At 48.4% G+C, this 24,174-nt stretch overlaps 1 protein-coding gene across 2 annotated transcripts in view; it reads right to left on the bottom strand.

Moving 5' to 3' along the window:
• Positions 1–16,319, bottom strand: part of WWC1 (WW and C2 domain containing 1) — a 147,269-nt gene extending 130,950 nt beyond the window's left edge. For both annotated transcript variants that reach the window (XM_035013898.1, XM_035013902.1), the window contains exon 1: positions 16,157–16,319. In XM_035013898.1, the coding sequence (XP_034869789.1) occupies positions 16,157–16,275 (119 nt within the window). In that variant the 5' untranslated portion in view covers positions 16,276–16,319. The remainder of the gene's footprint in view (positions 1–16,156) is intronic.
• Positions 16,320–24,174: the final 7,855 nt, after the last annotated feature.

The following is a 24,174-nucleotide window of genomic DNA, read 5'->3' as shown; positions in this document are numbered from 1 at the left end:
CAGACGCTTAACGACTGAGCCACCCAGGCGCCCCTAGCCAACTTACTCTTAAATGGTTTATCTATGTAATGGTTTCATATGATTACATAGGTTTGTATAATATGCACACATATATAGACTCACATACTCACACATAGGGAAAATAAGAGACTATAAGGTAAATGCGTAACATGCCCAAACTGGTAAATCCGGGCAAAGGGTATATGGAAATTTCTTATATTTTTGCAATTTTCCTGTAAGTTTAAAATTATATCAAAATTTAAAAGCTACCAAAAGATGCATGGGAAAGATAAAAAAAAATAAAATCTTTAAAAATAGTCTGAGGTCAATTCTACTATTACCCCCATCTTATTAATGAGGAAAGTGGGGCAAAGCATGAGAGACATAGGAAATGAGGCAGGACCAGCTTTGAGAAGCTTTGACGGTCAGGCTCAGAAGGTTGTCCCTCAGCAAACTTGGGGGTGGGGGGAGGGCGGCTAAAGAGCGTGAGGAGAGGGGTGGTCAGAGGACTGATCTGAAAGAAGGCCACAGGTTGGCTAGAAGGGAGAGACCTCTAGTTTGGTCTCTGTTTTCTAACAAGCCTCAGTAGGAATAAACAGAAAAGGAAGCAGGTGTTGGAGCCTATAAAAGAAAGGGTGGCAGAACTTGGCAGCCAGATGGGGGGAGGGAGGAATCCAGAGGATGGAAACAGGGGTGGCCTGTGTGTAGTGGGGGAACTGTGTACATGGGTACCAGGCGTGGAGGAATACCTACATTTTGCTGCATACCTTTTGGGCCTTTAGAATTTGAACCATGCATGTTTTAGTCATTATGGGGGCACCTTCTCATGGGAATGGCAGAAAAGGCAAAGCTGTTTGAGACCAGGACTGGATTCAGGTTTAAATCTGTAGTAGAGTACAGGGTTTGTCTGGACCCAGAAATGATGTCCAGCAGGAAACTGGAAATGGGCACTTGAGGTTTCGCTAGACAAGATGCAGCAGGAAGCATGGGGTACAGGACACTACTAGGGAAGAGCAACAGGAGATAAGACCACAAAATGCCCTCCCTTTCCTGGAGAAGAGTGATCGCCAATGGAGGAGGAGGGTCAACATCACCATTAGATGCCTGTGCACTGTTGGAGGGAATGTAAGTTGGTGCGGGCACTAGGAACAACAGTTTGGGGGGCGCCTAGGGGCTCAGTCAGTTAAGCATCTGCCTTCGGCTCAGGTCATGATCTCAGGGTCCTGGGATCCAGTGGCATTGGGCTGCTCAGTGGGGAATCTGCTTCTCCCTCTGCCGCTCCCCCTACTGGTGCGCGCGCATGCGCACGCTCTCTCACTCTCTCTCTCTCTAATAAATAAGTAAATAAATGAATGAATAAAATCTTAAAAAAAAACCAGTATGTAGGTTCCTCAAAAAATTAAAAATAGAACTACCATATGACCTAGCAATCCCACTTCTGGGTATTTATTTGAAGTAAATGAAAACACTAATTCAAAAATATATCTGCACCCCATGCTCACTGCAGCATCATTTACAACAGCCAAGATATGGAAACAGCCTAAGTGGCCACTGATGAATGAATGAATGGGTAAAGAAAATATGGTGTATATATACAATGGAATACTACTACCATTAAGAAGAATGAAATCTTGTGTTAACATGGCTGGACCTTGAGGGCATTATGCTAAGTGAAATAAGATAGAGAAAGATAAATATATATGATCTCAAACGTGGAATCCAAAAATAAAACAAAACAAAACAAGCTCACAGATACAGAGCACAGACTGGTGGTTGCTAGAGGCAGGAGGTATGGTGGGCAAAATGAGTGAAGGGGTCAAAGAGTACAAACTTCCAGTTATAAAATAAATAAGTCCTGGGGATGTAATCTACAGCATGGTGACCATAGTTAACAATACTGCAACTGCCTACTTGAAAACTGCTAACAGCAGATATTAAAAGTTTTCATCACAAGAAAAAAAACTCTACGTATTGAAGGATATTAACTGGACTTACTGTGATGATCATTTGTAATATATACAAATACTGAATCATTATGTTGTACACCTAAAACTAAATTTACATGTCAATTATATCTCCACAAAATAAATAAAAATTAAAGAAAGACACCAGGAAAGGAGGAGGGTCAGCCAGGTTGTCGGATGCTACAGGGAGGTCGAGGAAGAGCTCATCATGGGGCTCCTGTGACCTTTCTGGAACTGTGATCAGAGGATGAGGTGGAGGAGGAGGAGGGTGAGTGCTGGAACATGAGTGGGGGCCAGTGGCTATGGAATTCCTCCATGTTCTTCAGAGGGAGGGGCATGAGGTGAGAGCACACAGACTGAACATTTATTCTTGGAGAGGGAATGCTTGAGCACATTGGAGAAAAATCCACAGATGCCTGACAAAAGGAAGAGATTTCTTTGATATGAGGCCCAAAAAGCAGGCCAGGTTGTAGCAGAGGCCAAAGGGATTCTAGTCCTGGTTGGGTTCAGGGGTTCTCAACCTTAAGATGGCATCAAAATCACTTGAGGGTTCTTTTCACACACATGGAGTCTGGGTTCCACATAATCCATGGGTTCTGATTATGTTGACTGGGGCTGGGCCTGGAAATCTGCATTTGAGCCACTTAGGAGGTTCTGATGTATGCAGTCAACAGATGATGCCAGACGCAGGGGAAACCTGGCTCCCTGGCCAAAGTTAAGAAGAAACCCTGTTGGTTGCCACCACAGTGAGGACCACAATCTACTCACTGGAATTATGACGACCTTTATGAAGAGGGAGACAGGGGATCATTAAAGATGTATCTTTTTTAAAGTTAAAAGCAAACCCAGTTTTTCTAATTATAGAATCTTTACAACTTTATGGCTTGACCTCTGATATCATTCACAAGGACTTATTTTCTGATACAGCATCCTCTTCATTTTCCTGATCTGTAATTATTTTATGTTTTTATTATTTGTCTGTAAGCTCCACGAGGGGCGACGTTAGCCTTTATTCACTGCTGAACCCCCTTCCTAGTACAGCTCCCACCAGGAACCAAATACACAAAGGTAGTGGCATCCTTTTGTTTCAGTTCTACCCAATGTACAATGGAAGTGGAAAGTAATTCATGCCCAGTTAGAGCCATTTCGGGCCTGAGATGACCCAAATGACTTCTAGTGAACCCAAAACAAACATCCTACAGGATGTTCTGCTGAGCAAGCAAGAATGCTGCAGACCAAGCCCATATGCTGGGCAGATACCAAGAGTCCAAGAGGAACTTGATTCTTGCTAAGTCTTTTGTGTCAAAGTAATAAGAGATGGAGCTCTCTTGAACACAATCAAGGGTGAAGCAAAGATGCTGATCACCACCATGGACCAAGGAATTTGGTCAAGGACATTCATCCCTGGGGGGTGGATTTTGAAAAACCACTCTACTCAAAAAAAATAGCTCACTCACCCTGCTTCCTGAAGAGGGACATCTGCTAAAACAGGAGTAGAGCAAACACAAAAGTCTGGCCTCTCCAAACAGATCCCGAGCAACTGGAAGAAGTTGCCACTGCAGAAATCAGCATAGTGAAAGAGGCTCTGGTCTGATTTACCAGGAATAAGTCAGTGTTGCTCTCCCTGACCGCCTTGCCTGATCTACACGATGGTGAAGAACATGCATTTTGGGGGCGGGCAGTCTGAATTTGAATCCCAGTTCTGTCACTTATTAGCTTACAATCGTGGGCAAGTTTTCAAACCCCTATGTATCACTTTCCCCATCAGCAGAATGGAGACGGTATCATTCTTACCTCATTGGGCTGCTATGAGAATTAAATTGGATAATGCATTAAAAGCCCACAGCTCAGATCCTCGCACAGTCTAAGGTCTTAATAAATGTTAGCTATTATTAGTTCTTACCCACAGGCTATGATCTATATGGTGACATTGTCTGCATGCCCCACTCTCTTGGAGTCTCAAGGACACAGATGTGTGCATGAAATCCAGATGGGGTTCTGCTGAGGTCAGACAGAAGATGTGCTGGAGGCCCAACCCCTGGGCCTGCAACTCCACAGCAGCTTAGATCAATTTGTCCAAAACCATTACTGCTACAATGGGAATTTAAAGATTTTCACATTAAAGTAAAGATGAGCCTAAATCTCTCTGAACCTTAACACGCCAGGAAAGAAATCACAAGACAGGTACAGCAAGGTGACTGACATCCGCCAAAGATCTACTTCTCTCCTCCCACAACACTTTTTAAGTATTTCCTAAATCATCTTTAGTTTTAAAAACTTCTAGGGGGTACTTTCATATAATCTCACTGAAACCTGTTTATAAAACCATACTGACCTATAGTCACGGTTCTCCAATCTGGGCTCTACCCTGGAAATCCCGTGCCCAGGCCATACCCCAGTCCAATTAAACCAGAATGTCTGGGAGTGGGCCAGACATGGGTACTTTTTGCACTCCCCTCCTGTGAGACTAATGTGCAACTGAACTTGAGAACCACTGACTGATCCTTTTGTCCCCCAGCTCCAAACACAACCTCCTATCCTCCGTTGTGGAAAGGAGATCAAAGGTTATTATTCCCCCATGGTAGAGCAATGGAGACTAGGGATCAGGGAAGGCAAGTGACTTGTAGCTCCAAAGAAGGGCCAGAAACAGAATCTAAAACTCCCAACTGGGGACATTCATTTCCTGACTCAGTGCACTCCTACTGCCTGCCAGCCACTGGGCTACCTAATAACCATGAATGCAGAACACACGGGTGGTCATGCTGTTCTACTACAGTGTAAGGTGCCATGGGGCCCAGGCAAGGCCCAGGGGAAGGCCTTTCTAACCTTCATGTGTGAGATGAACCTCAATGTAAAGAAGATGTCAAGCAATGGTGGGGTCTGGTGAAGGAAGTGTGAAGGTCCAGCTTGCACACTAAAAGTCTGGGGATGATACTAAAATGGTCATAAGCCAATGAAGACCATTTCAACTGGCTGCCCCTACCTGTGCTCAGAAGGTTCTTTAAATCTGGTCAGTTTTTGCCTGCAATCACTAACAGAATATCTTAGGTCATTCTGGCTGCAAACATTTGGCCAGTGGTTCTGAGACTTAAGGGGCAGGAGAGTCAAGTTTTGGATTTAGTAGGTGGGATGTGAGAATCTGCCTTTCTTTTTTTTCTCTTTTTAGGATTTTCTTTCTTTATTCAGGAGAGAGAGAGAGCACAAGCAGGGGGAGCTACAGAGGAGAGGGAGAAGCAGGCTCCCTGCTGAGCAGGGAGCCGGATGTGGGGCTCAATCCCAGGACCCCGGGATCATGACCTGAGCCGAAGGCAGCCGCTTAACCAACTGAGTCACCCAGGCGCCCCGAGAATCTGTGTTTCTAACAAGTTCCCAGAAGAAGCTGATGTGCTAGTCTGGGACCACATTTTGAGAACTTGGGCTGGGTGACCAGTAAGGAAGCTGGAGAAATACCCACGGTCTCCACTGCAGCTGGTAAATGTTTGTTTTATGTCAGCGATGGAAATAAAGCACTCAGGCTGGTTTAGAAACTCCTTGAACTGTTAAGATACCTTTCAGTAGTCTTGTCTAGCAAAAGTCATTGTTTACTGGAAAGATGTTTACCTCTGAAGTATGATCAGTTTTCCCAGAAAAACAGGAAGAAAGTGGTTTATGTCTAAGAAATCTGGTACTCAAAATATATGAATTGAGCAGTAATTACATAATGATTGATAAAGCTATAAAATGTACTGAGGAGGGGCGCCTGGGTGGCTCAGCTTATTAAGCATCTGCCTTCGGCTCAGGTCGTGATCTCAGAGTCGCAAGATCAAGCCCCGCATCTGGCTCCCTGCTCAGTGGGGAGCCTGCTTTCTCCCTCTCCCTCTGCCCCTCCTCTCCACTTGTGCTCTCTCTCTTAAATGAATAAATAAAATCTTTAAAAAAATAAGATAAAATTTATTTATTCATTTGAGAGAGACAGAGAGAATGAGAGAGCACAAGAAGGGGGAGCTGCAGAGGAGAGGGAGAAACAGCTTCCCTGCTAAGCTGGGAGCCTGACGTGGGGCTCGATCCCAGGACCTGGAGATCATGGTCTGAGCCATAAAGGCAGATGCTTAACCACCTGAGCCACCCAAGCACCCAAATAAATAAAATTTAAAAATAATAATAATAAAAAATAATAATAATAAAATGTACTGAGGAGGTCTTAATTCCTGCATTTAGAACTATCTGGAGAGTGGAACTTGAATATAATGACACACCTCTAATTCGGTTTTGGCTAACCCTATGAGGTATGTTCTAACATTCTCTTATTGCCAGTGAAGATACTGAGGCTCAGGAGGATTTAAGTAACTTAACCAAGCTCACAGAACTAGCCAGTGACAAGGCTGAGATATAAAATCCGAATTGTGGTCAAGGGGACCAGCAATGGACAATGTCTCCCTCAAGGGTTTGTGAGGATTCAGCGAGAAGAGGGACTTGCCTCTTCTACACACCTCCCCTGCACTCCCTAGGGCTGAAGTCGGACTGGGGGCAGGGGGCCCTGAAAGTTCCCAAGGGTGAAGGAGCCCAGCAACCCTTTCTCGGCAGAACAGCTCAGCATGGATGTCCTGGCTCAGTGCCACTGAGAAACAGATACAACTGTTTCCTCTGATCCTCTCCTGAGTATGGATATACAGATCCTATACATTTTTTTTTTTAAGATTTTATTTATTTATTTGACAGAGAGAGAGAGAGAGAGAACAAGCACAAGTAGGCAGAGTGGCAAGGCAGAGAGAAAGGGAGAAGCAGGTTCCCTGCTGAGCAGAGAGCCCCCACTCAGGGCTCAATCCCAGGACCCTGGGATCATGACCTGAGCCAAAGGCAGACGCTTAACTGACTGAGCCACCCAGGCGCCCCTAGATTCTAGACATTCTGATGTAAAGAGAAGTCCCTCTGGCTTCCAGAATCCCCTGACTTCCTGCTTCCCTGTGCTTTATTTCACAACGGAGGAGAAAATACCAGATTTTGCCACCACTGGGCTTCAGGGTAGCCAAAGAACTAGGACAATGGTATGCTCATAGCAATCATAGCCATGCCGGGAAACAGTGCCTGCTCTGGAAACCACTTCCTCTTGCTCTCTTGGCGTAAGAAGGAGGACCAGGTTACCTCACCTGCTTTCTTGGGTTTCCCCGTCTGTGAAACAGGAATAATATGGTACTCTCCCAGCCTACTGTGAGGACTCAATGAATCGACTGCCAATGGCTGTACAGGGCAAAGACCAGCAGCAACACCTGGGGACCGGATGACATGCAGATTTCCAGGCCCCACAACAGCCCTACTGAGGCAAACTGGGGTGGGGGGGAGGTCGGAGTTGGGGAGTGGGATTTAACAAGTCCTCCAGGTGGTTCTGATGCTTCCGCAAGTTTGACAACCTCTGCTCTAAAATATAAGCTCCACAAGGACAGGATTTCTGTTGGTCCACCGAGTCCCCAGTGCTGGAATAATGCCTGGCATATTACAGACATCCTAGCCATTCACAGGCACTCAATAAATATTTTTGAACGATTAATTGAGTCTAGATGAAACAGAAGAGGAAGGAAAACCAAGATCCAGATAGCCTGGCATTTCTAACTGTATTTGCATAGCTTGATGACTCTCTCACTAATTTGTAGTAAATATTACAAGTTGCAGACTGACTGTTGCATCTCACCCTTGCATTCCCAGCTCCTAGCGCAGTGCCCAGCTCATCCTGACAGGCTCTTGGCAACACCCTGTTGAAGGCACAAATGTCTCCCAGTTCCAAATCTAAGTTCACCCCACAACTGCCAACCGGTGCAGCAGATGGGTCTGTCCCTCCATCTTCCTAAGATGGGTAAAAGAATTCCAGAGAACACCAAGCCCCCAGTTGTAATGCAACTTATCTGTTTAACTGTTTGCCCTTCTCCCTCACCCAAGGGTACACCCTGCTGCCGCAGGGACTTTGCTCTGATCCTTAGCACTGGCACGGGAGCCTGAAGCCCAGTAGGCACTCAATAAATACCTGCTGAATGAATGGCCAACCCCTGGCTGGGTGGGACGGGATAAATACCAATGCCCTTCTGCGCCACTGCTGTGCGAAAATCAGCAAGAGGTTGGGGGGGGGGGGGGGGAGGACTTCTGGAGTGAAGAGACATGGTATCAAGCAGTTACAGATGAATTCCAGATACCTCCAGTTTCTGCAGCAGTCTTTTCAGTTCTGCCACGACAACTGCGATTCCTTACCCCTGCTTCACGCACAGCCCCGGTGCCAGCTCTCCGGCAAGTCACTTCACTCCAGAAATTCCAAAGAAGGGCTTGTCTCCGATAAGACCGGGGTGGGGGGAAAAGAATTTATTGACTTACTTATCTAATGAGTGCTGCCGAGGTGATTTGCAAGCTCTGATGTTGACGTGGCTCAGATGAGCCCTGGTTTACCAGAAGACACCGGCGTTGGCAAGGAAGGAACGATCGTTCGAGTTCCTCTACGGATGCCCAGGAGGGCAAATGCGCCTCACCGGGAAGAGCTGCCATTAGAAAGCCTGACGTGCACTTGGCACTGGGCTAAGACTTGCCATGTCTGGTGTCAGCTCATCCTCGGGGGTAGGCACGTCCTACTCTGAGGAGAAGAAACTTATTCGAGGTCACCTACCACATGTAAAGACAGAGCCAGAACTTGATTGGTGCCCTGTGAAGATCTTTACGAAGACCTTATCTACGGCAGGGAATGTGCGGTATCGTGGGACCGATGTTTGGCTGGAAGCACACAATCGTTTTTCTCCTCAGTGAACAATACACGGATAGGTGTGTTTCTGTTGATTCCTCTGTAGTCGAAAAGTTCCTTTTCCCTCTTCTTCCCTCTCTCTCTGCCCTTCCTCTCTCCGAATTTACTGAGAGTGCAGCGGTGCAAAGAGTAAGGCTTTGAAATCAGATGGACCTCGATTCAGATTCCAACTCTGCCTCTTTCTACCTGTCTGACCTTGAGCTTGTCACTTGCCCATTCTTAGTAGCCTCAGTTTCCCCATTTGCAAAACGCCAGAAAACTACAATGAGCAACAGTGCTTGGCATATGACAGGTACTGGATAGAAATGATAAAATGTAACTATTATTATCTTCGCTACCACCAACGTTAAAACCAGTTATTGTTTGCCTTGTTAGCAGTACAAAGACAAGCCATGTGCTTGGAAGAAATTCCTGGAATACAAAGTGAAATGCTCACAGAGCCCTACCTACCTAAGAAAAGCCACAACAGATGCAAGATCAGAAGGCTGTCCCAAGGTCACCTCATCCTAGCAGCCACCTGATGCCTGTATCTTGATACTTTATCCTTCCAAGTCAGGTACCAGTCAGTGGATCGGAAGAGCTGCCCCATTGACCAATCAAACAAGCCACTGGGCGGGGAGAAAGCAGGCGTGGGGACGGCAGGGCTGCCATGGAACCGGGGGGGGGGGGGGGGGACGGCAGGGCTGCCACGGAACCGGGGGTGGGGGTACGGCGGGGCTGCCACGGAACTGGGCCCAGCAACAGCAGGCAGCCGGCTGGGGAAAGTCAGCAGCTGCCGCTGGCCTGGGGTCCTGGCTGCCAACAAATGATGAATGGAGCAGGGGAAGAAAACAGGCAACAAAGGTGTCCCTAATCTTGATGCAGCTTCATTTTTTTTTTTTTTTCTGGCTGACCATTGAGGGAGAACTTAAGCCTGGGTCCTTTTTCTTTGGCAGACATTTGAAACTGAAAGATCCCATTTCTTCCCAACGGTGAGATGTCATGGGTAGAAGCACTGAGGAGGCAATTGTGGGGGGTTAAGGGAGGGGTGGAGAATGTGACCCACCGCACTTGTCCATTTTTAGTCCCCCCCCCCCACCCCGTCCAGCATCTTTAGAAAATGTTCTGTGTTCTCCCAACACAGCAACAGCGAATGCCTGTCTCTGCCTCAATCTCCCCCCATTACTTTGGCAAGAGGTTTTCTGCTCAGGAGCTGGAGGCTTAATGGCCTGCTGGTGAAGGTTGAATAACAAAACACCACTGTATCCAGTTTCTGAATTTTCTCTTCTTTTATCTCACTCTGAAACAGGGATTCAAGGCAGCGGAGAAGCTTGTCAGCAGCAAGCAGAGCCTCTCACTGTTCTGCCTGAGGGTTTGCAGCCGGCTGGCCCTGTCCATGCTGCGAGACGCAGGGCGTGTGAACTTTTCACACACACTCAGCCCAGACACGGCCATTGGCCCTGTCCAAGTGGAAACCCCAGGAGATGTCACCCCAGACATTTCCCCAAGAGAAGCAGATTTCTCTGGTCCAGGGCCCCTGACTGAGCTGGCGGCTGCAGGTCCTCATTGCCTGGAGGGAGGCAGACATGGCTCGAGACAGCTCCTGACAGTCAGCAAGGACAGCCGACTGCCCCTCACTTGGCAACCCCTGCAAATGCCACCAAACCCTGACCAAGGCTTCTTCCAAACCAGGAAGCTCTGCAGCAACACACCGGCCACCTTCCAACTCCCACTTATTTGAGCCTTGTCTCTCCTTATGTGCACCTGAGCTTGGTGTTCCAACCCTCCCGGTAACTAAGGCAACCTGATTCCCTTCTCTTCAAAAGAGCAGTGTTTCATAGCTACCTGGGATCCCGGGGGATTGGAGAATCAGGTCAGTTTGGCTAGGCAAGAAGCCGGGGAGGTGATGACAGAGAGTAGCTGCCTTGGCTACTAATTCCCTGGCCACTGGGAGCATTTACCCAAGCGACTTGGAAACGACTCTGAGCTCTCGACACACACTGTATCCTTTAGAATTTCTTTGCCTCTGTTTCTGTTCTCACTTTCCCAGAGCTCTGTTAGCTGGCTGCTCCCAGAAGGTGGGGTTTTTGCCCAACAGCCTCCTAATCCACACTGCGGATCTCACAGGCCCCTCTGATCAGGCTTCCTCAGCAACATTATCTCCCTGAGATGCACAGCACGTTTGCTTCAGCTCAGGAATAAATGGCAACTTTCAAGGCCACCTTACTGACAGGGCACTCCAGAACAGCTACAGTTAACTTGAGTGTGGACTCAAGAGTGCCACTACCTGGACTCTGATTCGGGTGCATCACCTACTGGTGACCTTGAGCAACTTACTTTACCTTTCTAAGTCTCAGTATCCTTATCTGAACACAAAAATAATAACAACAGTACTTACCTCACGGGGTTGGCAAAAGGATGAAATGAATCCCAAAACAAAAGGCTCAGCCCAATGAGGAGCATAGAGTAAGTTCAGTACCATAGTATTCCTAGGACACGACTCACAAATGGTTGGGACAGATGAAAGAAAACTGCTGGTCTACACAGTCAGAAAGGATTATGGAAAATAACTCAGCCACAAGCATAAAATATTCCCAAATTATTACAATGGGTGAGGAGAGACTGGATCTGATTTTTAGGGAAAAGTTTGCATTAAAGAAAGTGGGAAGGAGACCTTTCCTAATGATTCAAGGTGTGACCTTGGGCAGGTAAGTCACTTGCCTCTGAGTCTTAGTTTCATCAGTGAAATGAGAGGGATGGGTTACACGACCGGAAAAGTCCATCCCAGCTACAAACTGCTACAGAGCTGAGCAGAGACTCAGTCTCCATTTGATTTAAGTGTCCCGTAGGCACGTTCTAGTAAAAGCGAAAAGAACTGGCATTCCCAAGCGCCTCCTGGGTATCAGGCTCTGTGCTAACTGCTCTACCTGACTCAGTTTATTTAATGTCCATAACTGCTCTTGACAACTATGTGTACCTCCCTCTTGTAGAAAAGACAAAAGCCAAGGCTTGCAACTTGCCAAGGTCACTCAGGTAGCAAGGCTCACCCTCTTTCCACTGTCCACATTTGCTCTCAGGTTAACCATGGCCCGCCCACACCAGCATGGCTACCGGTAAGTGAAGTCCTGCTTGTCCCCACTCCATTCCCCAAGGCCAAATCCCCTAGGCAACGGGGCCCAGGCGGGGTAGCAATGCGGCGCAGCAGTCAGATGTGTGGGTTCTGGCGTCAGTGTGCCCAGCGTCCGCACCTCACCTCCAAAAAAGTTGGCTTTCACCAAACTCAGCCCCCCTGAGCCTCAGGTTCCTCATAGATCATTGTACCTATTTCCCAGGGTTGTCCGAGGGATTAAAGGAAATCACCCATATAAAGCTCTCAGCAGACTGCCTGAATACAGTAAATGCTCAGTCATTACTTCCTACCTCGCTGAACAGGAGGGCATATAGGCAGTGAAGAGCAGTTTCTAAATTAATCTATGGCAGGAGTATGGACCTGGGGTCCAAGAGCCCCCCGAAATTATGTGCCAAAAGCTGTATTTGCACTTTTCTTCAGGAAGCATCTTTAACCTTTGTCAGATTCTCAGAAGGATCTGTGGCCAGAAGGAGGTTCAGATCTTTTGACTATAGACCCAACTTCCTACAATATAAATTATTTCTGAAATAACAGGACTAGCAAATGTTCCTCAAATCATGAGAGAAGTTGCTGAGTCCTCTCAACATGGCCTCTTAGCCAAGTGGGCCTCCAGGACTTATCACATAGCCCCAGAAACTGTGCCCACAGAGCTCCCGGTGGTTCCTGGAAGAAGGTCTGAACATACACCACTGAATGAGCAGGAATTAGGCTTCAGGAACCTTCTCTGGCAGGGCCAGTTCAAACAATCTGTTCTTCCTTGGAGAACAATCAGCGTATTTGTTTTCGCATACCACTAAGTTAAATACACAAGGAATGCTGGCCCTTTGCTGGAAGCTCCCAGAAGCACCCAGAGTTATTCTGCTCCAAGGGGCTGTGGAGGCCAGAGCACCTGATTCTCCAGGCCAGCCTTGCCTCAGGAGGAGCCTGTGGTGCCATTGGAGCCTTTGGCCCAGTAGGCAGGGCCCACGCTGCCCACTAGACCCTCTCGGGTTGTTGGGACAACCGTCCTCAGGAATTTCGGCCTCCCAGTCTTGCCCTGGGTGAGAAGAGGAGAGAGTTGGCAAGGCTGGCTGCCTAGCTGCTCTTCCAGCCCGCTGGTGAAAGGGGAAGCGGAAAACCGGATTCCCTACCCCCAGCAGCCTCCAGGCCGGACAGCGCACAAAACAGCTCGGCCCCAGAGGGAGGAATGTGCCAAGACATTCTTCAGGGTTGGTAACCCGAGACGCTATTTTGTTCTTCGTGGCTAAGAAATCACTTTTCTGACTGAAGGACCGTTTGACTTACTTCTTTTCAATTCAAGGGAATGGGTGGGCATCTCCTTGATTCAGGTAAGGAAAAAGCCAAGACAAACGTAAACACACACACACACACACACACACACACGCTTAAGGAGAAGAATTTTTTTTTACATGATCTTTTGTTTAAGAGCATTAGTTGCAGAGATATAACTACCTTGGCAGAATTTATCTCCCCCACCCCCCCACCCCAAAAATGTCTGGCTCTTCTTCGCTTTATTTTTTTTTTCCCTCTTCCTTGTTACAATCCCTCTTCGCCTTCTGCCATGGGGTCAGGAGGGGTAAGGCGAGGCCAAGGAGTCTGAAACCACATCTGAGACCTGGCAGGGTCCTGCAAACATTTCATCAACTGTCTTCTCACACCAATGAAGCACTTACTTGTATCTCAGAGAGGTCAAGCGATTTACCCGAGGCCACACAGGTAAGATTATAAGACAGAAATCCCGAACGGGGTGTGCAGGAAATTCCAGAGCTCTTTCCCCAAATATTCAGTTAGCCCACCATAACAGTGACCCCAGAGTTGTGCTCGGAACACCTCAGGGCCCTAAACTCCGGCGCCCCCCACCCACCCAGTGTGGGTGGGATGACTAGGAGGTACGAAGATGCATTAAAACCAATGACTTGCAAGGTGAAGAAAGTGAGTGGCTCAGTTAAATGCCACTATGTTTTTAATTCCTCTCCAATCCTTGTCAATCTGCCTAAAAATAAAGGCTGGGCATACCTGTTGCTGGGATATGGGCAAGCTACAGTACAGAGCTAAAATATAATGGTGCTGGATTGGGTTTTTTTTCCCCCCTCTACTGTTTCTAAACAGGATTCTTTCTATTTATGACAACAGATATTACTAGTTTCCCATATGTGAAAGTGGTTCAAAAATTTTCAAACTGAGTTGATTTAAAGTCAAGTATTAAGTAAGCAACAGTGCAAGTCCACTGAGCACAAAACCATGGTGGTGGTTCACATGATACAAAAATTTGAAAAATAATGCTCTAGCCAAGTCAGTTTTCCACTTGCCCTCGTCCAGGGGTAAAAAATTACTGTTGTTTGAGAGGCTTTCTCAGAGCCCCAGAGAAGTCCCTAGATTCATGACCTCGGGTGAGTTAGCAGCGCTGGGTGTGGGGCTGTCCCAGTCCTCCAACATCCAACTGCTGACAGCACAGTGGCCTCAGTAAGCTGCAGGGACCAAAACCAGGCAGGAAATAGAAGACTGAACTCGCGTCTGTTCTAGAAGAGAACAAGGGGCTGCCCCGATCACCAACGCTGCAACAGCGTCCCTGGGGCAGATGCCCCTGAGTGGGGTGGGGAAGGAAAGTGAGTCAGGACAGATTTGGAGGTCAGAACTTCAGAGCTTGTAAAGAATCTGGCATATGGTGAGTGGTGGAAAGATCAAGATATTCAAGGAAATCACACCTCTGGGCCTCAAATTTTCTCTTAGGTTTGAAAGAGCTGGGCTCTGATCATCCACGTCCCTTCCAACTTTTAGAGCTCTTCTATTACTCCTTCCCTTCCAAGCAAACCGTTAATCTGACAAACGGGGAACCTGGGGCTCAGAGGTTAAAGCAGCTTGCTCATGGGATGTTTTCTCTAGCATTAAAAATTTCTCTTCCAAGGCCACTTGGCTGCCTCAGTCAGTACAGCACGCGAATCTTGATATCGGGGTGGTGAGTTCAAGCCCCACATTAGGCATAGATATTTTTTTTTTAATTTCTCTTCCAGATTACATTAATGAGACATCCAGCATGGAAGAATGATGAGAATAAAGCAAGTGCCCAGTAAATGTTAAATGAATGAACTTAAAGTGCTCACAGAAACTACTGGGAATCTCAACTCAAGTTTTCTTTCTGCCTCTTTTTTTAAACCCTCACCTTGCTACACACCCCATCTTGGACTTCTGGGACCTCCATCCCAACCCTACAAGATGAAGGGTCTAAAAAATTCACCTCTATTGCTTTACAGCCACCTGATACCCAAGGTCGCACTGACCAGGTGAAAAGTCCACATTCCTAAGACACTATGACCACAGATCAGGACAACAAGGACAACAAAGAAATCTCAGAGGGTGGTCCTCTTCCCCTCCAGCCCACCCCAGGATATACATGGGGATGGTATGTGTAAAGGAATGCCAAGCAATCAAAACCGGGAAAAAGTCTGGAAGCTAAGAGCCACACCACACCAGTCATCTCAGACTCCACCTGCCTCAGCAAAAAAAAAAAAAAAATCCCGTGCTACAGTCGGCTTGGTGCCCACCAAGGTCCAAGGTCAGGACGCGCTGGTGCAGGGCTGAGGAGCTCCGGCCCCCAGAGGAAGAAAGGGAGGAGAACGAGGTGATGGGCTGGGCTTTGCGGGAGGCCCCTCACCTCCATCTATATCCTAACAGCTTCCAAGTTGCTGTAAGATTCCTGGAGAACCAGTCTTCCCCATCAGCCCTCCCTCCCCACCCTTCCTTTCCTTCCCACTCCCGGCCTCCAGGCCCCCTGGCTGCTCCTATGCTCTTCTCAGAGCCTCCCAGGAACCTGTCAAAAACCACACTCCGGGCTGCCTTCCCCTTCGCCTAGTGTCCTTCCTCCAGCAGTTTCCCACTGAATCCTGGGTCCCTACTACCCCCTCCAAACCAGATGATTCCCCATCTCCCCCCCCAACACACACACACATGCTGGGGAAAGCCTCCCCGGGAAGCCCCAGAATCACACTGCTAGGTTGCTTCCCCAGCCCCCGCCCGACCTCTTCCTAAAGGGGGCGGGGGGGCGGGGCTAGAGCTTAAGGTCAAAACTCTGGGCAGGTGCCGGCTGGGGCCTAAGTCCTCCACCGGGGATGGCGGTGGGACTGCCTGGGCCAACCCACTGGCGGTCCTCTCCTCCCAGCAGCCCACCCGGGCAGCCGCATCGCTCCAGACGGCGGGGGATTGGAGGGGGGGCAGCAAACTGAAGACAGCGCAAGAGGCTCAGGGAGTTCCCTTGCACCCCCGGCCCAGTCCCGGCTGGTGGCCCCTGGGGCAGGAGGGAACGGGAGGTGTGGGGGCTCCCCGGGGTCCTACCTGTCCCGCGGGTCGATCCAGCTGGTGGTGCGGCTCGTGTGATCTATGTAATAGACCTTGCCGTCGAAGTCGCGCGCCTCCTCCCAGCCCTCCGGCAGGGGCAGCTCTGGCCGGGGCATCTTCCCGAGCGCGGCCCGCGCTCCCCCATGCAGCTCCCGGCCGCCGCGGGGGCCCCCGGCTCAGCGGCTCCGGCCGGCCGTACCCAGCCCGGGTGGCCGCCGCGGCACCATGATGGCGGGGGTGGGGGAGGGAGTGGCGCCCGCGGACTGGGGGCCCTAGTGGGGGCCGGCCGGGGTGGCGCCGCGGTCCATGCGGCCCTGCGGCTCCAGCCCGGCGCCGTCCGCTGCTCCCGCCGCCGGCCTCTCACGCTGCCATGTGCGCCCGCAGCGGCGCAGCGCGGGTCCGGGTACGCTCCGGGCCGGCGGGGCAGAGCGAGCCGAGCGCAGCTGCCGCCTGCCCTCCTCCGCCGCGCGGCGCGCTGCGCCCTCCACGCCGCCGCCTGCAACCGCCGCCTCCCCCTCTTCCTCCCCTTGGCCCGGCGCCGTCGCCCCTCTCCGCTGCGGCGTTCTGCGCTCGCTCGCTTTGCGACTTCTGCCTCCGCCAGGTGCGGCTCGGGCGGTGCAGGTAACCGCGCTGCCCCGGAAACGGGAGGCGGAGCGCCGGGCGCCTGGGTTCCCGGGTCCCCTCCCCGCGCCCAGGGCTGCGAGGGCGGGTCCTAGGACCCGAGACGCGCCCCCTCGTGGGACAGTCCGAACCGCCGGCCGCCCCTACACCGCCCCTGCGAGGGGAAAGGGAGACCGCCCCTTACCTGGGTCCGGGACACCGACTGGAGCCCTCGGTGGCTGGAGCAAGAGCCGCTACGCCCCTGCTTTCCAACGCTCCTGACTCCGCACCTCGCGTCTAAGGTTCTTGGTACAGGTGGCCCCAAATCTTACAACTCCCCACTTCTCTTTTGTGTAGAATCAGGAGTCAGGCAAGAAGTGGTTAAATGGAAACATTCTTGCAATTCAGGGAACATAAGTTTTCCTGGATCTCTGATCCCATCCCCCAACACACGCACCATCTGTCTCCCTCTCGTTCCATTCTTCTCCCCATGTTGTTTCACCATCCCCCCCACCCCCGTATTTGCTAATGTAGCAGGCTCTCCTCTGGGTCCCTAAAATTAGGAGTGCATACTATGAATCCCGTCCCCCCGGGACGACTTCCAAGGGGTGTCAGGGGAAGCATTTTGTAAAGTCATAGTAATGATGGTCTTGTTAGCTAAATTGAGTACTTAGCCTGTCCCCGGCTGTGGACTAGCAGCTTCACCTGCGGTTCTGTCCTGTGATACTTTGAGGTAGGTATGTTATGGATTTGGAGGAAGAAGAAAGCAAAGCAAAATTCTATTTTGAAAAAAATTAGAAGAAATTTTAAAATCAGACAGCATTTCTTGAGAAAATAAAAATATGTAATTAAATATAAAAAGGTGGCACAACTGAGTTAAGGATCAGCTGGCTTGTCTGTGTTTCCTGAATGTGTTTTTAACCATTTTTGCCCTGGATATGTGGCAGGAAGATGGCCTGGGGGAATGGAGCCCAGTGCAGTGTATCCTCTTGGCTGAGCCCTCCAGTCTCCCAGAGGGGCCAGCATCCTGTGCTGTATGGGCCAGAGTGTGCTGAACAAGGGAAGGAATCCCATGTTTGTGGGCTCATTTTCTCTTAATAGATAAGACCCACCATGGCAGTTCCTTACCTCCAAATGCCTTCTGCAAAGTCAGTTACTTCCCTGAGGCCTGACCTAGGGCTTAGTGTTTGGCCCTTCCTACCCTCCTTCATTCCATAGATGCCATGCACAGAAGTCCAGAATCATGGGCCTCCGACTGGCCCACAACACCCAAAAGTAGGAGTTCACCATCCTTTTAAGGGGGGTTCCCATAGCCCTCTTCATTTCCTCTGCTTGGGCCAAGCTTTCACAATATAAAAACCTATTATTGATTAGAGCAATAGCTCAAAAGCAAAGCCAGCATGGTGCTAGGTGCTTCACACACATGACCTCATATAAACCTCACAGCAACCCTCTGGAGTAGGGCACACTTATACCCATTTTACTGATGAGAAAACTGAGGCTCTAAGATGCTATATTATTGGCCAGGGATATAGAACCAATAACTAGACTCAGGTCTGTTTGACTCCAGCACTTAACCATTAACCTATTCTTTCTTTCTTTCTGTCTTTCTTTCTTTCTTTCTTTTCTGTCTTTCTGTCTTTCTTTCTTTCTTTCTTTCTTTTCTTTCTTTCTGTCTGTCTTTCTTTCTTTCTTTTCTTTCTGTCTTTCCTTCCTTCCTTCCTTCCTTTCTTTCTTTCTTTCTTTCTTTCTTTCCTCTTTTTTAAATTATGCTGCAATTCCTGGACCTACCCATGGTCTGGATCTGAAATATTATGGATGCTGATGAATGCTTGTCTCTGTTGATGCTTGCTTCATAAGTATTCCGCTAAGAAGCAAGAGCTCTGGAATCAGTCTGTTTGGGGGCAGGTTTGTATGTGACCCGTGTGACCATGAGTAATTTGCTTAACCAAGGTCTCCAGTCTTAGGTCTGAAAAACATCACATAGATTCCATAGGGCTTGTATTAATGGCTATAGGAGCTGAGAAATGTAGAGGGCTTGGCACTCAGACCTAAGCCAGCATCTCAGGGGCCTCATTGTGGTACATTTGGAGTGCCATGCCTAGCAGCAAGCATGCCCTTATGAAATATGAATCAGTGAACTATTTTGTGTTCCAAACACAAACCCGTGGTGTCCTTTCCCTTCCTGAAAATTGTGCATGGTTGCTTGTGACAATCTTCCCAACTGCTGATTTCCTTTTGATCTTCTCTTGCAACCCAGCCTTCTCACTGATTGGTGTCGGTTGTGAAGGGAAACACATTGTAGACCACCAAGTCCAGCTTGCTTTTTAGCCCAGGTGCCCAAGCCCTGGCATTTTCCAAATGCCTTGTTCCTTTGGACGTTTAGACATGAGCAGGGGAGCAGGAAAGAGAGACCACAACAGGAATTGACTCCTTAAAGCCTTTGTCTGCTTTTGAGTCCTTTCTACCTCCATCAACCCCCTCCGCCTGCCCCCCCCCAACAAAAGAATCCTAGGTTATCTCTCAGAAGCTGCAAGCAGGGTGAGGTAATAAAACAGATGACTGCCTGCCCCATGTGATGGCGGGTGAATCATCCCCAGGCATTCTCCGAGGCTGAGGACAAACGTGAAAGGGATTAAAGGTAAAACCAGCTCAGCCACGCGGTAGGGCAAGCTGGACATTATTCTACAGGTGACTGAACTGCAGGAATGCTAACTGAAGACAAGAAGCCCAGCCTCTCCCGGCCTTCCTCCTGGGGCCTTGTCTGGCTGCTCGTGAGCTGAGTTGGAGGCATGACCATAGGACAAGCCTTTCCTCATTCACTTTCACATCCAGGGGGCCCATAGGAGACACCTGAGCCTGGCGCCCACTTAAATCCTTTCCCCCACCGCATGAGCAAAGAAGAAAGGCCAGTTTGCACACATGTGTTTCAGAGAATTTTAGAGTGGCAGGGTAACATATTTCATGAAGATGGTAAGGAGGAGAAATTAAGCTTAAAAAAAAAAAAGGAACAGACATGTGAGCAGTAGTTTCTTGTTCACTTGTACATTCTTCAAGGAAATGGAGGCTGTGAAGACCTCTGCTGAGATTTTTCTTCCGACACCATGCCCGAACCTCCCTACCCCATGCTGTCCCTCCCACACATCTCAGAGAAGGCACACAGTTCCATTTCTATGATTGAGCCCAGAATGTCCTTTTTCTATAGCCATGCATTATTTGAGATTCTTAATTGGACCCATGGACTGTTCCTTTCAGATGGGAAAATATATCCTAAGCCAGAGAAAATTAGGATGGAAGGAAACTTGGTATTATGAGAGCCGAGGCAGAAGAGGTGGCCTTTTAATTTATTTCTGGGTCCTCAGTGCTTAATACAGTGCTTGAAAATAAATCGAAATTAGTCTGGCATAGCCTACTCACTTTATAAGTAGATGGAATGTCTATGACTAATGACTTATTGCCCTGGTTCTTACTAGTCCCAATTTATAGATGTGTAAACTGAGACTCCAAGAAGTGAAGTGACTTTCTTACAGTGACATACTAAATAATAGAGCCAAGATTTCAACTCAGCTCCTTCCAGTAAGTAGGTTTTGACTTCTGAATTCACAGCTATATGGGCTCTAGAGTGCCAATGAACGAGGAACTTCAAGACATAGAGGAACATCCAGGAGATCATCTTGAAGTCCTGCTTTCATTTGGATTGCTTATCTACTTGGAGTGGTTAAAGGTGGGAAGGGGCATGCTGAGGTCATAGCTGAGTTTACAATGAGAGGGCAGGGTCGAGGTGCGGGTTCTGACTTCTAAGCAGGAGAGAGACCAGCCTGATTCTTGACCTCCCCCTGTGCTGTCAACAAGACCTACCAGGGGGGTTAGGTATCAGGGGCTTTAATAGGCTAAGCTTTCTCCATGGAAGGAGGAGCACTTTTCTCCCTATGCTGCTTGTCCCCCTCCTCCCCCTACCTTTTTTCCCCTTGCTTGTTCATTTATTAACTGAACTGGATTTCTTCTGGACAAGAGGCTACCCCAGGGCTGGCAGGAGAGGTTTTGATTCTCTCATCCAAGAATCTTCTGGGTACTGGGGGCTGGAAACTGTTGAGTCTTTCACCCGGGGATGAGGAAATGAATTATGCACTGAAGGAGGAGGTGGAGATGAAATCTCAGTTTCAAGGGTGGGGTTGGGGAGAGGAGAAAGAAAGTGTGAGCAGAGGGAGGGAGTTCCTGCAGAGTGGTGCTTTTCTCTACCCCCACCCCAGCAGCAGAAGAGGAGCCCTGGTGGGAAAGAGGGGTGGGGGTGCCAATGCAGTACCCAGCAGGCTGGCTGAAAGAAGCCTCTCTTGGGTATTTATAGAGCTTGCATCGCCATGGTACCCAGGCTCTGAAATAAAACTCCAGCCCAACTGCTTAGAGACGGGTGGAATGAAAGGCTCTTTACCTGTCCATTGCTCGCAGTTTGATGCCTTATTCTCCGAATTTTAGTTGAGCAGTCTCCGTGAATTTTGTAAGATACTAGCAAGAAGAGTGTAGGGTTGGGGCTTAAACCCAGAGAAGTTGCCTCAGCAGGGAGGCTAGGTGGAGCAGTGGAAAATACAGAGGGGGCAGGGGAGAAGCCTGTGCATGAAACTTGACTCTGCATTTTGACGGGTGTGTGACTCTTAGCATGAGACTGCACCTCCTTAAGCCTCAGTTTCCCCATTTGTAAAATGAGAGCAACAATACCCACCTCACTGTCAACATGTGACAACTAAATGAGATGCTATAGATGAAGTGCAGACTCAGCCCCTGAAACACGTGGGTTCTTTTTTAAAGGTGAGTCTCTGTGTACCAGACCATGGGTGAGGCACTCAGGATACAGGGTGGTTTTTGGTCTCATGGAGCTTAAGTTTAGCAGTGGCTATATACGTTATACAAGTCAACAAATGAGATAATTGCACTTTGTGGTCAATTCCAAGATGGGAAGAAATGGTGCTATGATAAAATTTCATAGGGCGGGGATTGGTAGAAAAGCTACTTTAGGCAGGGACGGAGGAGAAAGCCCTTCTGAGGAAGTGACATTTATTCAGAAAGCTGAGGTAGCCAGCCATGGGAAAGAGGCAAGGAATGTGCATTCCAGGCTATGGGGGCAGCAGGGAGAAAGACCCTGAAGATTTGGTATGGTCAACACACCAAGAGAGTCCTGTTTCCATTCCACTGACAACCACTGGAAGTTGTTTCCATGAGGTGAGTCCAAGGTAGGAGGTCGTCACCCGAAAATCCTGCAATGTTTCTGACCCCATGGCTTCCTGCACTGCCACTGACATCTGATCCGGGCTGAACAGAGACCTTTCTCACCAGCCCTGGTTACTCAGCTGCCGTAAGTAGCCATCAAAGGTCTGAGACAGTCTAGTAAAGGTTGGATACTTTGTTTACTGGGTCTTTAGTTTTCAGAACTTTAATTGTGGGGGTGCCTGGGTGGCTCAGTCAGTTAAGCAGCTGCCTTCAGCTCAGGTCATGGTCTCAGGGTCCTGGGATGGAGTCCTGCATCAGGCTTCCTGCTCAGCGGGGAGTCTACTTCTCTCTCTCACTCTGACCCTCCTCTCTGCTTGTGCTCTCTCTCTGTCTCAAATAAATAAAATCTTAAAAAAAAAAAAAAAAAGCAGCAGCAGCTTAATTGTGTGTCTTGGCCTGGATTTCTTTGGGTTCATCTTCTTTGGGGTTCACTAAGTTTCTTGAATTTGCAGTTTGATGATTCCTGTTGTAGTCAGGAATTTTTCAGCCATTATTTCTGATTCCTTTTACAGTCCCACCTCTTCTCCTCTCTTTCTGGAACTCCCATTTTTTTTTTTAATTAAAGATTTTATTTATTTATTTGAGAGAGAGAAAGAGTGAGAGAGATAGAGAGAGAGAGAACGAGCAGGGGGAGAGGGAGAAGCAGGCTCCCTGCTGAGCTGGCAGCCCAACATGGGGTTCGATCCCAGGACCCCGGGATCATGACCCAAGCTGAAGGCAGATGCTTAACCAACTGAGCCACCCAGGCACCCTGGGACTCCCATCTTTTATTATAGTTCCTCAGGTCCCTGGGGCTCTGTTCTCTTCCCTTACCTCGCCAGTCTATTTTCTCTCTGTTGTTCAGATTAGGCCATGTCTCTTGTTCTCTTTTCCACATCACTGATTCTTTCCTCTGTCTCCTTCCTTCTGCTCTTGAACCCAGCCTCTGAGCTTTTCATTTTAATTGTTTTTTATTTAAAGATTTTATTTATTTTTCCCTCTGCAGCAAGGTGAGTGGCAGAGGGAAAGGGAGAAGTGGGCTCCTTGCTGAGCAGGGAGCCTGATGCAGAGCTTGATGTGGGACTCGATCCCAGGACCCTGGGATCCTGACCCAAACCGAAGGCAGTCACTTAACTGACCGAGCCACCCAAATGCCCCCATTTTAATTGTTAAAATTTTCAGTTCAAACCTTTCCATTTGGTTCTATTTTATGTCCTTTATTTATTTGCTGAGGCTTTGTTTTTTCATTTTGTGTCAACTGTATCATTATTCATTGAAGCATTTTTATTTTATGTCTGTATCATTTTAATGTTGGCATCTATTGATTGTCTTTCTTTCGCTCAGTTTGAAATCTCCCTGGTTCTTCGTAGCATGAGTGATATTCATTCATTCATTCATTCATTTGTTTATTTTTAAGTAGGCTCCATGCCCAAAATGGGGCCTGAACTCACACCCCTGAGATTGAGAGTCACATGCTCTACCAACTGAGCCAGCCAGGCACCCTGATGAGTGATTTTTTTTTTTTTTGGACTGAAACCTGGTCATTTTTCTATTATGCTCTGAGACTCCAGATCTTATGTAAACTGGTTTTAGCTGGCTTTCTCTGATACTGTTCCAGCAGAGGTGGGGGATGGTTACAGGGGGTGGGGAGATATTGCACCCTGTTAGTGCCAGGTGGAAGTCCAAATTCCCACTTGGTCTTGTTGACACCTTGGGGGGGTACCCTTTGGCCTTGTCTGACACAATCCTGGGAGGGTGTTGGGGCTCCTCATGAAAGCCTCTTAAAGGTGGAAGTTTAGGGTCCCTACTTGGCCTTTGCTAGTGTGACTGAAAGTGGGGCCACAGTTTTTTTCTGTGGTATTTAGCTAGAGTAAGATGGTTATTGTCTAAAAGATTTCTGTGTGCTAGTCTGCCCCTTTTCTGGTCCTCTGGCTGACTTTTGCTGAACATTTTTTGTCTGGACCCATTGACATTTCTGAGTTTTCGGTTTCTCTAGCACTCAGTCTGGGATATGTGAGGCAACAAAAAAATCCAGGGAACTCATGTCCTGAGGTCCCTAGCCATCTGCCTCCTTTTCTGCACTTTGGGTCTTCTTATGTATGTTTTCTTTCTTTCTTTCTTTCTTTCTTTCTTTCTTTCTTTCTTTCTTTCTTTCTTTCTTTCTTTCTTTCTTT

The sequence above is a fragment of the Mirounga leonina genome, unplaced genomic scaffold (genome assembly GCF_011800145.1).
Source record: "Mirounga leonina isolate KUSES-001 unplaced genomic scaffold, KU_Mleo_1.0 Mir_104, whole genome shotgun sequence".
NCBI classification, from domain to species: domain Eukaryota; kingdom Metazoa; phylum Chordata; class Mammalia; order Carnivora; family Phocidae; genus Mirounga; species Mirounga leonina.
This window is presented reverse-complemented; position numbering and strand designations above follow the sequence as displayed.